Here is a 16,040-nt window from a genome sequence, read left to right on the forward strand (position 1 = left end):
GCTTAACATCACAAAATCTTATAAAAAGCATTAATTAGACTTCCCATTTAGCCTAAGCCAGGATGAGATCACAAAGTCACTCATGGTAACCAGGTCCCCGCGCTGGAAGTGTGCTTTCCCAGTGAATGGCTAAATACTAACAAAAGAAACCTTTGACTCAAATACCACTGGTACCCGGGGTCTTGTGTCTGTATAATGCCTACACATTCATTTCTTTCTTTGCCTATAGAAAAAAAGAAAGTCTGTTTGTTTTTCTGATTCAGTCAGCCCTTTTAGTCTTTGAATCTAAGGAGAGCCCTGTGAAAAGAAGAGCATCTTATCAGCATGCTCCAGACCAGCAGGCTACCCTCCTTCACACACAAAACCTCCAGCCCCTCACAGCCAAAGGCCTCGCCCTCAGAGCCATTTCCCCATTTCAGAGCTAACACCCCGCCGGGTTTTGACAACAAATAAATGAATACACAAGGCCCTAACATAATTAGCCATCTTTTCAGGTAGAGTGAGGTGGGTGGGGGACGAGGGGTTGCAAGGGGAATGTTTATTGTAAATTGGTCGCATTTATGAAGTTGACGTAAGTGTACTGGATCCGAGAGCATTTCTTTTAAATGAAGCCACATGAAATGACTTCGAGATGCCTGCTTCGGAATCTTAACTATCTTAGCATATCCTTCAGCGGAGTCACAAATGCAGATTTTATTTATCTAATTAAAGGAAAGAACTTCTTAACCCAGGTAAAAGTTCCATGGACTTCCACATCAAGGGCACACAGACCACGGTGTGTGTACTGCCTCTTTAAAGGAAAGTTAACATTAAAAGAACCAAAGACCAGAAGGCAGAAAACATTTCTTTTTGACACTGCCAAAATACTTGCAAATATACTTATGCTAAGACACACACACACAAAAAGAATGACTCTGACAACAAGACCTAAACATAATCAATAATCCCAAACACCTAAAGGGAAGCCACCAGGCATCACTGTCATCGCTCGTGATCTTGAGAGAGCCACGGTCTGCATGGAAGGCTACAGTTCGCTTGTATCCTTACTGGGATAATAACTTAATTGATTTGTCTCAGTGGCTAAGGATGTAGACAAGAGATTTATTATGGAGGAAAAATATCTGCAATCCTGTTTTTGTTTTCTCAACAAGCATCTTGCCACTGACCTCTAAATCAGTTTAACCTTTTCTAAACAGACCTGCACATTTTTTAGATAATTTAAAGCTAGGTTTTGTTATTGCTGCTGCTGAAAGGCTCTGTGAGATGTATCACAACATGGCTTCAGTAACCTTCTTTTAAAAACAAAGATGAAAAATAAAACAAAAGGCCTCAACTATAAGCTCCCAGCTCCATTCCTTTTCCCGGCAGGGGATTGTGATCTAACCACTGAAGTGGCTTTGGAGTTCAATCTGTTAAAAAATGTATGAAACGGTATTAAAATAGGAAAGAGCATGTGTATGACTCAGGCATATCCAAGTATCTTCTGCAACTAGGATGTCACAGGATTTCCCTGTGCTACTGAAAACCTTGAGAAAGTGACAGTAGAAGTTCCTGTTTCTTTTTTTTTTTTTCTTTAAATGAGGGGGGCGCGCGCGAACAAACACACAGACACACACACAGACACACACACACACACACACACACACAGACACACGTCTTCCGGGTTTCCTACGAATCAGACAGGTTCTCTGAGGTTCCAAGCGAAGACTGCACACCAGCGAGACGACTTATTACCGTACTCCGCTACACACAAAGGTTTCGGGAAAAACCCAAACTTGTTGCAGAGCTGGGTGAAGCCCCTGGCCCGGCGCGCTTCTGCCCTCGCCGCCTCTCCGCCCCTGCCCCTTCCTCCACTTCCCAACCTGCCCGGCCCGGGCGGCGGCGGGGGAGAGGGCATCTCCCCTGCTCAGGTCGCCGACCGAGCCGTCCCCGCGGGCCGCCTTCCTGGGAAACAAGGTCACCGCCCAGCCGGTCCCTCCGAGGAGGCGCGGAGCCCCCGGGCGCGGCCGCCTTTGTAACGCGGGGCTCGCCGGCCTCGGCGCGGCATCCCGGCCGCCGCCTCACCTGCTTGCGATAGGGCGTCCTGCAGTTGCTGCTGCCCCCGGGGTTGCCACTGCTGCTGGGGAAGATCATCGCTGCGGGCGGCGGGTGCGGGCGCCGGCGCGGGGCAGCCTCGCCGCGAGGGGGAGGGCGCAAGGAGGGGGCCGGCCGGGCCCGGGGCCGCGGCAGCTCTGGGAACTCCCTCTCGCCGCGCGGCGGCGGTCGGCGGGGGCTGCAGCTCCGCGCTGACTTCCCCTCCGCCCTCGACCTCCGCACTCGCCTAAAAGTGCGAGGCGGCGGCGGGCGAGACTCGAGCAGCTGGGGCAGCCGCCGCCCTGCGTGCCATGGACGGGTGTTCGCGCGCGGAGCTGGCGGCGTCGCCGACTCTCCCGGCGGCAGCGGAGGAGCAGCGCCGCCGCGTCCCCACCTACCGCGGCCTCAACCACCGCCCTGAGAGCGCGCCGGCCGGGGGCGGGGAGGCGGCCGCGCACCGCCTCGCGCCGCGCCCAGGCCCACCCGCGCCTCCCCGCCCGCCCGCTGGGCGCGGCGCCCGCCGCCCCACCGCCCGCCCGGCCCCCGCGCTCTCCCTCCCAGGCTCGGGGCCGGAGCCGGGGCCCGGCGGCCCGGGGAGCCGCCGGCGCCCCCGCTCTGGTGCAATGGTTGGGTCTGGCTCCCCGCATGCCTCACATTCCTCGGAGTAGCCAACCCCCCTCCTCTGTTCTTTTTCCCCCTCGGTTCTTTCCTAAGCACCAGCGGCACCTTTGCACCCCGGCTGGAAGCCCTTTTAAGGGCGTCGCTTCGGGGACCACTCCGGCACCTGGGTCTTCCCTGTCGTCTTCACCTTCAAACTAAGCCCCCTCGCCACTCTTCAAGAAAAGGTGCGGACAATTACCCCTACTTCAACGAACACACGACCCTCCCTTCAAACCTCTGCACGTCTCCATCCCCCGATTCACACGCTAAAATTTTAGCAAAGGAAACAGTTCTCCACTCCCCAGCCCCTCACCCAAATACGATCAGTAAAGTTTTGTTTTATTCCTAAGCCAGAGTTTACCAGCTTTCCTTCAAGATGATAATATCAAGGAACGAAAATCATTTAAGGGCATCGGTTTGGTAAACCTTTCTCCCTGAAAACTGGAAGTGTAATCCTTCCTTATGTTAATTATTAGATGCGACACGAATGTGTTCTCTTCGAAGGACACAGAAACTCGGCAAAAAAAGAGACAAAGGGAGGAGGGACTTCCCTTTGTTTCCCGATGTAAATGACCTAAGGCTGCTCAAGCTGTCCCTTTTCTCGACCACCTTTCCGTGGACATATGAAGCCCCGAACCTGTGCAGTGCAGAAGGCCTCCACGGCAGCCCGGACTGGCAGAGCCTGCGGTCTCTGGATAAGCCACTGGGACGGGCTTGCCATCCTTCAAATTGGCCTGTTCCACGGTGACTTTTACCGAATACTATCGCCGCAGTAAATATTACAGAGTTCTTCCTTGGTTTCTGGTCTCTTAATACCTTCCTGGAAAGGCTCATCTGCCATGATAATGAAAAATCCTAACTTGTCTAAAAAGTGAAGGCGTATGCCTTCTGGCTTCCCTAAGGAAAACAGTGTCCCCTGTGGAAATGAAGTCTTCTGGCAAAGCTGTGGCCATTCAAAGGCTTTTCTAGCTGCGAGGAACTGGAAAAAATATTCATCCTAGATACCCTGCTGGTGACTTAGTGAACCCCTTCCATACTCAGGCTCTTCCAACGTTCCGCAGCCAGATAACTGGAAAGCCTCACCTATTAAAAATAACCGTATAAAACACACATGTAGTTCCGAATTCTTTTCATTAAAAAAAAAAGCAAAGTAACTTATTCCGGGCACAGTACTAGGTGCACAATGGACGAGTAAGAACTTGCCAGACAAAATTCACGTAAAAATCTGTCCTTTAAAGTGATTAAATATCAAACACAGTATAATGAGCATTCATTGAAAGTTGGTGTATCTGCTGGAACTATTTTCTGCTAGACAACTGTTTTGACTGCCCTTTTGCTGTCTCCTCTCACTAGGATGCTTTACTGCAAGTTATCAAGCACGAGTATAAAATAGAAGACGCTCATCAGAATGTTCAAGTCATAGGTGCCTTTCTCTGAGAACTTACTGCTCAACACCCCAGCAGCTCAGACCTGTCATCTGTGCATCTATGGAAAAAATTCCCTGTACGACCTCAGTTGTCAAGAGTGGTCTCTTAGGAAACCACAATGTAAACCACAAAAGAACAGCACCGATTAATTTTTCTATGGCTGTACTCTAAGGTCATGATACTTTGGACGCTGTGCAGTCCAGAATGCTAAAATTTGATTGGATACACTCTGCAATAGTTTTATGGGGATAAGAAAAGTTTTTAAGTGATGATGAAATTTAAAGTAGAAAACTAAAAGAATTCTAATACTAAATACTAAGATATACTAACAATACTAAAAGAATATTAAAAAGACTTTAAGGCTAGAGAAGGATATCTAAAAGCCAACAAAATGTATGTTCTGTAATGGTGAATGACATGAAAGGACAGAATATAAGGCATATAGGTTTAAAAAAACAATGCCCACCGGGGTTCAAAAGTTCCAAACTTAAGTAGGTGCTGTGTTCTTAAGTAAGTAAAGCATTACAAAGAGATAAGATAATCTACCCTCAACAAAATATAAAATGTAATGAAGTCACTCAAACACAAAGAATGCAACGTAAGGAAAAAAATGTAACTATGAGACCCTGTATATAACATACACACTCAATTATTGATTATTCACAAGTGCTTAGTTGTAAGAGTGATTACAGGGACAGATCTCGGTGAGGTTCATCTGAAAACGTTCCTCAGCCTTTGAAACAAATACGTTCTAACACAGAGAAAGTAAGAAAACAGTCCAGAGAGAACCAAGTTATCATGGTAAAAACAGGGCTTTGGAAGAACCTGTCCTAGAGATGTTCATCCTCTTTTTTTTTTTTGAGACAAAGTCTCGCTCAGTCACCAGGCTGGAGTGCAGTGGCGCGATCTCGGCTCAATGCAACCTCTGCCTCTCGAGTTCAAGCGATTCTCCTGCCTCAGCCTCCCGAGTAGCTGGGCCTACAGGCATGCGCCACCACACCCGGCTAATTTTTGTATTTTTAGTGGAGACAGTGTTTTACCATGTTAGCCAGGATGGTCTCGATCTCTTGACCTCGTGATCTGCCTCCCACCTCGGCCTCCCAAAGTGCCGGGATTACAGGCCTGAGCCACCGCACCTGGCTGATGCTCGTCTTCTTTCAAGGGAAACAGACTTTGCTGCCTGGGCTGTCCTATGTCTTCCTCCCTCACCTCACTCAGCTGATAGGTAAAGAAGCTGTGGGAATCTGATCCAAGGGCAAGCCACAGGCCTGTGACCTATGACCGGGCTGGGACTAAAAAAAATGAGCAGGACCAATCCAATTCTCACCCTTGGGGATTTGATTCAGAAAACTCCAATGGCTGAACCAGTTACTAAGGGGGCAGAAACTGCAAGAGTGCCAGGGCTAGAGCAGAGGCCACAACAAGCCAAAACCATATGCAAGCCAAGGTTATGAGGAAGCAGAAACTATGAGTAAACAGGAAGCTTACTGGCAGCGGGCAGAGAGTACGGCATGCCAGGAGTGGGTGAGCACTTGGCGGTGAAATGATGGAGGGGGCTGTAGTCCCTAGAGCTGCTTTGGCTCTTAAGACTTACAACAGCCCCTCCACTTGTGTACTTAAAACACCCTTCCTTCTTCAGAGAGCTTAAAGGAATCTGGACTTTGCAATCCAAGGAACAGAATTAAAGCAGAACCAAGCAGATCTGGGTCCATATTTCAGCTTCCCACTTGTGCTCTGGGCAAGTTTGCTAACCTCTCCGAGTGCCAGACTCCTCACAAAATTGTCTTAAGTACAGTACATGGACAAAGTGTCAAACTCAATAAATGGCAGTTGTTGTTATTGTTTTTCCAGGTTTTATCATGGTGGTGTGTAGATTTAAATGGTTGCACTGTGCAAATAACTGATGCTGAACATCAAAGAACAGGAGCAAGGGTAAAGCAAGAATTAATGACAAGCGAATTTAGGCAAGGGGAGGTCATTTTTTAAAAAAACTGTTAAATGGCTGAATGAATATGCTTTCTAAGGTTCTGTATGCTGCAGATTTAACTTTAAAAGGAAAACGAAAGTCTAGAAAAAGGTCTTTTTCAAGAACCTAGGTGCACTGAAGTTTTTCTTCATCTGTTTTTGTCCAGTTTCCTTCAAAGAAGTTATGTGTTGGAGAAGAGCCATTTTTGAATGAATAGGAAGACTGTGAGCAGTATCAGAGATCACTCTCATAAGCCAGGAGGTATATTCCAACTAGGATAATAAGGATGGAGCCACCAGTACATGCAGAAGCCTGCAATCTGAAATAGGAGATGACACACATAGGTAATAATGCCTTCTGCCACTTAAAAGAGCTCATATGCCTGAAATTTGAGAATTAAATTTGAAACACATTTGTCCCAAAGCAACAATTTTAAAATGAAATTTTCATTTTTAAGCTTTTCACGTCTCATTTAACTTTCACAACAACCTTTGAGGTTGGAAGGGTTATAAGCCTCAATGTACAGATGAAAGAAATAAAGTTAAGGCTGGATGACCTATCCACAAAGCTAGTAAGCAAGTAGCAAACTAGGGTTAAAATCTAGACCTGGCTAGGGTTAAAAGATTTACTAAGTCTTGTGCTCTCTAAAACTCTGTAATGCTCCATCTCAAAAAAAAAGCCTTACAGATAATGCTTCAATTCCTAGGTGAGTACTTGTAAACCATAGAGCACCCGAATTGCTTGCTGTACACTAATAATGCAAGGCATTAAGTGATAAGTGCCAGGCAAGTGTTCCAGACAATCGTGTGCTATGGGAGTCCACAGCAGGGAGAGATCAATACAGAATATAACATGGGCGTGGGAAGCTGAACTGTATAAATGTTTTGTTTGAGGGATACTCAGAAAGAAGCATTGTGCAGATGATCAGAAAAACAGAACTACAGATAGAAGGCTGGAATGAGAGAGAATGCAGACTTGAGGCAATCACTGCTGAAATCATTGCTAATTGATGAACTTCCTAAAAGGGGCAGGTGAGGAGTCCTAGAGGACCCGACACCCTAATACACATATTACTGAGCCCCATATAAAAGAGTAAGCTTTGAATGAAATTACTACAAAGAAAGTATGGTGGCGAAGCTAAGCTTTGAAAGAAGGGGAAAAAAATGGGGGCAGAGAAGATGTCCAATGAGATAAGAATAGAAGACCTCTATCAAGAAAAGAACTGACCTACAGCAGGTTCTATCCCTCTATTGCTGCTGAACCATTTCAAGCACCCATTTTTATTTGGGTTAAATTGAATGGTGAAAGTAATTAAGAGGAAAAATTCATTCAACACTATATCAGACTGCAACCGTTAATGCATAAAATATAGCCACACAGTATAGGTTAGTATACGCAGTTCACACCAAAAAAACTATTTCCATTTGAGAGTCTATGTATAAGAGCTCACAAAGCCTCTGGCTCCCAGCAAAACAGAAGAAAAAAAAAATGAAAAAATATGGGGTCAGCAGAGTCTTCAAATTTCTGTTCTTTTCTGGTACAAAATAGAGTTGATAAAGTACCCTATTTCTAAAGTAGCAGCAACATTTTCTATTATTTACTATTTTGCTTTTTAAAAAATCTGCAATTCTTATTCCAGACTTAAAAGCTCCCTAGACATGTATAAAAGTACATGTGTATAAAGCTGAAACCACTGTAATAAAATAAAACTATAGCTATAATCCTAGAAAGTATAGAGAACAATATAAACATAGCCATATTCTGATGAGTGCTACCAGAAGCCATAGTCTGATTATTCTGTCCTGGTTAACAAAACGGAATACATGAGTTTTGTCCCACTGCTGCTTCCCTGCATGTAGTATTAAATAATAATAGCTGTCATTTATTAACTACTATATTCCAGGCACTTTCTAAGCACATTGCACACACACCCCAGGACAGAAGAATGACTATCCCATTTTACCAAAGAGAAAACTGAGTAACTTGCCCAAGGTCACAGATCCAACACATAGTAGAGTTGGGGTTTGATCTTGGGTCTCTTTGACTCCAGAGTCCCCTGTCTCCAATAATATTAATAATGGTTATTATTACCATTAGTTATGGGTCAAGTCCAAACCCCACAGAGAAAAACTTACATGGTATTAAGAGCCACAGCTTGGGCATCAGAGCACCTGACCCTGAATCTTAACCATTTACCATCTGTGTGACATTGGGCAAGGCACTTATCCCTTCTAGGAGCCTCCATTTGCTCAGTTGTAAAAGCATATGGGTTTACATTGAATTTCCAGTCCACTGAATATAAATGCAAACTTTCCAATATTTGAATATATTGTGAATAGTACAGGTAGATATGCAGACCCAACCTAGCATCTAAATCTCATTTCACTGATGGTTGCTAAGGTGCAACTCCTCTCTTTAAACCAGTTTTTTTTTTTTTTTTTTCTGGAATCATTGGTGGGACAGAGTTGGGAGAGAAGCAGAAAAATTTATCTTCTGGGATATTGTAGGATAGCTGAGATGGTGGTTAGGTGAAAGTTATTTGCAGAATCCTGAAGTGGAACCAAGTTTTATTTTCCCTCAAAAAAGGGTGAGAGACCATATTAGATATTAGCTATGTTATGAGATTCATAGATGCTTGTTTTAAGTCAACCAAAATCCTAATCACCATTTACAACATCTCTCTATGAAGAAACATCCTCCAAATTTGAAACAAATAACTTACAAACATTTTGGGATCTAATCTGTTCATAAAATAGTTATTGCTCTACTCTTGCATGATAGTTAATAAAAATTCAAAGCTGACAGCAATTTTTGGTATAAGGGTTATCTATTAGTTTCTGTCCCTAAGTTTTTATATTAAAAAAAAATGATTTAGTTAGCTAGCCCAACTAACCTGGGAGGTTGAGGCTGCAGTGAGCTGAGATCGCACCACTGCACTCCAGCCTGGGAGACAGAGCAAGACCCTGTCTAAACAAAACAAAACAAAACAAAACAAACACAAAAAAAATCTGTAAAAACAGGTACATGGGAGTCATATCCTTTTCAAAAATACAACATCTGAATAAAAGGCTATTTAAATGAAAAATTCAAGATTTTGCTTTTGTTTAAACAACAGTGAATTTGTAGCTATAGATCAAATTCCATAGCAAAATAAGTAAACTGCTTGGGGTACCAAGACAAAGAGAAGGTCCATTTTTTATATATTGTGAATGGCTGTTTTCCTAAATTGACTGGACAATGTCTCAATTTTCTATACTCTGATTGTGAAAATCTGGTATGGAGCTGTTATTCTCCATGCCTATTGTAAGCCTATAAAAATGTAAGTGCTTATTTTCAGAATATTTCGAGATAATTCAATGAATTTTCCATGAATTATAGTAAAACTCATAAATTATGACTAGTAAAACTCATAAATTTACCTAGAAAGATACTACTAGGTAATCTCTGAAATTACAGTAGTAGAGCTGGAGTTTGATCTGGGGTCTCTCTGACTCCAAAGAGATGGAAGTAACATAATAACCTATGTATGTTAGCAAACTGTGGGGTAAAAGACAAGAGATGAGGTGAGGAAGGAGGGAACAGTGTGCTGGGAAAATTTCTAATCACATCCACCTCTTGCTATAGGACCTGGGAAGAGATAGAAAGTACTTAGGAAATTTAAAAAAAAAAAAATTGTGGAAAACTGGAGCCAAAATTTTTACATCATGAGAAACAAAATTAATTTGAACCTGGAATGACCATGTCCTTCACATGAGTAAAAATCCAACTTTAACAGCAAACTGTACCAGGGAAAACAAAACCCTCATGTAAGCTAAGAATGGCAAAAGGTTATTTAATAAGAAATTCCTAATTATCTGTAGGGAGACAGTGCATAACCAATGTCTATCCAAAACCTAGGATGGATAGCACAAGTAAGGTTTTAAACCATTCAAAACACAGAAGGAAAGAAACAGTAAGTTTCCTTTCTCTTCAGTTGCTAAAATTACCATTAATTTAGGTCTATTTCACTTGAAGAGGAGGATGCTAGAATAATTAATGACGTCCTTTATGTAAATGAGAATGTTGAAAAGCCTTTCATTCTCCACTGAATTATAAAGGTTCAAACAAGAAGATATAGAATTACAAATGAATTTCTATTCAGTTGAATATGTATGAAGGCAAAGTTTCCAACATCAGGATATATAGTTAAGAGTACTGAAACAGGATATTTAAAGAGCTTATAAAAATTCCTCACCCCAAGTGTCTTTAAGAATGACTAGTTCTGGGTTATCTAGTATGTTTAACACATGGGGTGAACTGATGACAGACCTGTGGCAAATTGATACTCCCCAAGCGAAGAGAAGGCAAATGAGGAAATTCCGATGTTGCCATGACAATGTGACTGATCATGACATCAGCGATTCCTAATTCAAAACTGTAAAGAACACTCCCAGAACGCTGACAACATATTAGATACTCCCAGAACCACCCTTCCTTCACTTCCCAATCTAATGTCTGATCTAGTGCCAAATACAATGTTTCAAACAAGGCATTATTATTAAGTGTTAAAATCTGGTTAGATCCTTTTAAACTTAAGAAAGTGCCAGAAAAAGTAGATAACTTCTGCAGACATTTCCATTTTTCGGGGTTATTTACATTTTTCACATGTATAGACATAATGAATTCATAAAAATGTTACAATGTATAAAATGCTTCATTATGCATTATCTCATTAAAGTCTAGGGGAAGGAGGCAGGACAGGTATTATTACCACCTGCTCCCGCCCCGCCACCACTGCCCACCTTTTTTTGAACAGGTAGATACCCTCAGGTTGGTCAGGCAACTTGCCCTCTGACATGAAGCCCTAGAAATAATAGAATTTCAGAGGTGGAAAGAATTATTAAGGGCCAGTCCTTGTAATTGCTATACAGCAATCATTCAATAAATCTTTCAGCAATTGAATGAATGCTACTGTCTCTCCCTGGACACCTTGGCCAATAGTAAATTCATTCCATCTATTCATATTCAGCCATATCTACTAGAAAACTTTGTTAAACAGCCTTGAAATCTGAAACCATCCATCATAGGTCTACCACAGGACTAGAATTGGTGTCTTCTATAGATTGTATAGTGCTTTTTCTCTGTATTCTGTACTGGTCAACTTATAAAAGTGCGAGCTAAGTTATCTTTTCTTGAGCTTTAAGAATATTATAAGATTGCTTAGACAGTCTGTAAATCTCTAACAATTTAACTTAACCTAGTGTCCTGCACATAGTATGTTTTGTTGTAGGCATGAATGGATGAGGTAAAAGTTTTCTTGCGTGCGCACACACATACACACACACACACACAGAGCACAGAAATATTTTTCACCTTCTTTTCAAAACCATGAATATCTGAGTTAAAAAGAGTTGAATGTAAAAAATGTAGTGATGTAGTGATCAAATAAGAAAGAATATGCTTTATAAACTACATAGTGAATTTGCATCCTAATCTTTAGGTTACTTAAGATCATAGAGACTGTAAATAAATGTTGCATTTTGCAACTGTATGTGACTTACTTATTCAAGAAATGAGATTCTATGATCAAATAGTTTCTCTTGACTTCAACCATTAATTGTCAGAATAAATCTTCTCACTTTATTTTGTGGGTAAAAGAGAAGTATCACAGTCATCTCTCTGCAATCAGTGTCCTACAAATATTCAGATATAAACTGTAGGTCATGCAATCTAAGATGCCACTGATTGTGAGCTGCCTGAAAATTACTGAGATGTTAATTGACATTTGACAAAAGTGGACTACAGTAATTAAAAGACACCATAACTTACAACCTGCATTTCAACTGCAGAGATGCTGAAATGTAAAAAATGTAGGAGTCTTAGTATCTATAAAGTATGGCATACAAGAACATGAATACACAGCATGCAAATGCACATCCATGTCCTTTTAATTCATAACCTTGGCTTTAGAAATTATTTGTCAAACACTCATTTTTACCCTTCCTAAGAAGAACACAGAGCTAATAAGTTTTTACAAGTAAATGACTCATATGCTCAGTTTTTTCAAGGAGATCTGACAGTGCGTCTTACAAGTAGTGGGCACAGTCTGCACGCATCAGAATGAGAAACTTTACCCTAATCTCACAAAGACATCCATCATAAAGGAACAAGCTGAGCTGTCTGCTTCCCTCCTCAGCTCTCTCTCTCCACAATCACGTCATTCTACTTAAAGTGTTTTTACATGTACAGTGCATTTATATAATAAGAAAGATGAAAGGGAGATGAACCTAAATCTATAGATATTTATCAGACTTCACCACTGTACAGTTCTTGCTGTTACTGCTTTAAACTGTCAGTTGCAAACATAACTTGAGAACATGAATCCTGGACTGTTACTTCTTTGGCCAGTTTTAGTCAAACGCGTGCATATACACACACACACACATACACTCCAAAGATCAGCCATCAGTACTCTTCTGGCACATGACAAGCCTCACAAATTTCCACCCTTTTACAGTACCTGGAGTGCCAGTTCTCAATCTTCCTGGGGCTTCAGATTGGAAAAGTAATTTTTACATAGATCAGGTAAATCAGATAAAAAGACGTATATCTGAAATGATTATCACAGTCCTTAAAATTAATATGAAATTACAAAGTGAATCAAAAGCAATAACTTAACAGTTAAGGTGACCCAGTTATAGGAAAAGATGTAAATGATTCACATTTGGAACAACAACTATTAGGATCTGATACTTCATATCTGTTCAGGAACTAACTAGTTCCTTGCATTTCTTCTTCTTCCATATGCAGCATTCCTTTTAGTCACTTAATTGCTGGTGTGATGATAAAACCAACATGAAAAACTGAAACAAATTGGCCAATTTATGTATTGACTACAGGTTGATTAACCTGAGGCTTGGGGATTATCTATTAATTTCATTTATCTGTAATGTTCCCCTTGTTATGAAAGAAAATTATAACTGATCTCACGTTGAAAGTCATCTAATAAGAATTATTAACATACCAAACCACTGATATTCTGAAGCCTCTAACACAGCGCTTGGCACATATTAAGTGTTTGAATAGTGGTTCATGAATGTTGGAATGAATGAATAAGCAATATATTAAAAATGTATGCAAGTCCTATTCAAACAGATGTTATTATTCTATAAAGTTAAAACAAGCTTATGACTTTGAAATACTTAAGAAATACTTAAGTAGGTTTGGAAATGATTCACTGTTATCTTGGGTGAGATAATTAACCATGGTTAATTCGGTGATAAATTTTACATTCTAATTTACTAGCCAAACTTCCTCTATATTAAAGAATATCATGTTAAGTTCTGTCATTTGTAATTTCTTGATTGATTTGAAAATATATTCTATTTTCGGGGGGTTCTTTTAAGAAGTCTTAGAATTCACTTAAGCTATTTGCTATGAACATTATTAAATATATCAGGCTAAAAAATATTGCAAATCACTATAGGAACTGTTTTCCCCTCTTTCTATGCCCGTCTGGCCCTTTATTTTAAAAATGAATCATAATTTAAGTTTTTAGTGACTGACAGATTTTTAAAGTAGGTGTATAAACTCTTTAAAAAAATTAATTTGTTTTAGTCCCATGTCTACTCCTAGGTGTATAAACTCTTGTAGTTCAAAATCATATCATTTGTTTCATTCTATCATTTAAAATTTAAAAGGTTATATCAGTAAATAAGAATGGACAAAGTGCTGATAATTGCTGAAGTTTTTCTTTCCACCTTATTGTGTGTTTGAAAATGTCTGCAATTCAAGTATTTTTAGTGGATGTCAGTGTACTAAAAGACTTGTGAGGTTGATTCAGAGGATCTCAGACAACCAAGGTAAACTGGTTCTTGGTGCCACAGCACCTAGGAAGTGACTACATAGCCAGTTATAAGTTTTCTTTTAAATAACTACTTTATCTGCCCATTTTACCTTTTTCTCATGAATCTCTCCTAAAAAAGGAAATGGGGAAACAAAAACATTTAAAAAGTTGAAATATGAGACTACAGTCTGGGTAGTACGAAGGTTATAGTAAACCCATTGAGAAATGCCGCAAATCTGAGTGATGAAACAGATAGGAGACTGCTAATTTCTACAGTTGACAGTGAAAATACATGATTTTTAAATTAGTAGCTTAGCTGTAATTCAAACTGACTCTCTTCTCTTTCTCCATATCTTTTATGGAGTTTTCTCGAGCTTGAACTGCTGGAACTCTTCTGTTTTTCCCTCTGACTGGTCCTTATTTACTCCAAGTTGTTGTGTACCCTGTTTCCAAAATAATTTTTTTCTGGCCTCTTTGGCTGTATCACTCTACTTCCTAAAACTCCCACATCAAATGCAAATTTCTGAACAGCACTTGTAAAGCTCTCCACTTTCTAACTCCCTTGTCCCTTTACCTCTATTTCCAGCTACTATTTGTGTCTTGGCTGCCCATGAACTCACTCTTCTCTGGCTCTGAGCTTTGCCAGGAAACAGCCTCTGTTTTTCCATCAGCCAAACCACACTCATCCCTCCGTTTACTCTGTTGAAATCATGGCTTATGGTCTACCCCCTCTGAGTTTTTCCTACTCTCATCTATTTTCCAAGACCTCTTGCTACATTTTCTAAGGACGGTATTAAATGCCTAAATTAGGCCAACTCAGTGTCTTTACATTATAAACTCCTCTATTGAAGATATAATCACGGCCAAGATTTACGATGTACTCCCCATATGTACTCTATTGAAATGCAGCCTGCAAGAGTCAGCAAGTACCCGTTGACCTGGCTTCATTGTCAATGAGTAGTTCTCGGCCTCCTTTTCAGTCCAGCTCACCTGAGGATTATCATATATTCCCCTCAGTCACCATGGCTCACTTCTACATGATTCTGAGCCAGAAATTATGAGGACACGTGCTCCCAACTTTGCTGAAAATTATTGTTACAAAGAATGAACCAGAACATGGTCACAGGAACACAGAAAAGATAAGCATTAACCTCAGTACCCCCTACAACTTTCTGTGCTATAAAAGAAAGTTTTGCTGTCAGATACATAAAAATTATAGCCTCTTGAGCTAAGAAGATTTGGAAATGATTCACTGTTATCTCGGGTGAGCATTTATTTATTAAAACCCAAGATGGTACCACGACGTATTTTAGAATGACTAAAGCAATCAAGAATTACTTTCCCCGGATGGCACCACTTCTGTTGAAACTCCAGTGGTTGACTGTTCTGTCTTCCCCACACGGAGAGGCACCTGTCTCTTCCTTTTCCTCTTCAAGGTAAAGCAGGACAGCCCTTGAGATTCACTCTAACTCATTCTATCTGCTGTCATTTATAGTACTGAGCAGCAGACAAGGAATGGGCTTTCAAGAAGAACTACTGTGTCCAAAAGACAGTTCTACTATCTGTTAGCCACCTTCACCTAAATCTACTGTTCATTTGTTAAAAGCAAAAAGACAACAATATCTTCCTCACAGAGTTTTTGCAGGAAACAAAGCAGACACTTCAGTTTGTTAAATGACAAAGACATTTATTATCATTTATTTACCTTCTTCTAATGCCCACCTTTTTCAGATAAATGTAACATATAGCTAAGCACTCTTCCTGGGTGATGTCATTTCATCTAAACCTAAGCCTTGAGTTTAGGGGGCCGTGAGTAAGCCTGACAGTTCCACTTCAAGAAAATCTACACATCCACTTTCTTTCATTGACATCACTGTGTATCATCAAGTTTGTAATTCCGATTCTTCCATCTAGTCTGTACTCTTGTTCACAAAAATTATAGCATTAGACATTTTAATTGTGCCAGACATTGTTTTAAGTATTTTACAGCCATTATTTCATCAATCCCCACACCACACTATTATTCTCATTTTCAGATGTGGAAATGTAAGTTTCTCCCTCATTCTCTTTACTCTCGCATCCTCTGCTC

The 16,040-nt window shown here is 40.9% G+C and overlaps 1 protein-coding gene across 27 annotated transcripts in view; it reads right to left on the reverse strand.

The window, feature by feature from the left end:
• Positions 1 to 16,040, reverse strand: part of RBMS1 (RNA binding motif single stranded interacting protein 1) — a 217,295-nt gene that overhangs the window by 133,336 nt on the left and 67,919 nt on the right. For 12 of the 27 annotated variants that reach the window (XM_077957120.1, XM_077957116.1, XM_077957118.1 and 9 more), the window contains exon 1: positions 2,065 to 2,451. The exons of the other annotated variants lie outside the window; for them this stretch is intronic. In XM_077957120.1, coding sequence (XP_077813246.1) covers positions 2,065 to 2,133 — 69 coding nt within the window. In that variant the 5' untranslated portion in view covers positions 2,134 to 2,451. Of the gene's footprint in view, positions 1 to 2,064; positions 2,452 to 16,040 lie in introns of those variants that run through there. 27 annotated transcript variants of the gene reach the window in all.

This window comes from Macaca mulatta, chromosome 12 (assembly GCF_049350105.2).
Source record: "Macaca mulatta isolate MMU2019108-1 chromosome 12, T2T-MMU8v2.0, whole genome shotgun sequence".
Lineage (NCBI taxonomy): Eukaryota > Metazoa > Chordata > Mammalia > Primates > Cercopithecidae > Macaca > Macaca mulatta.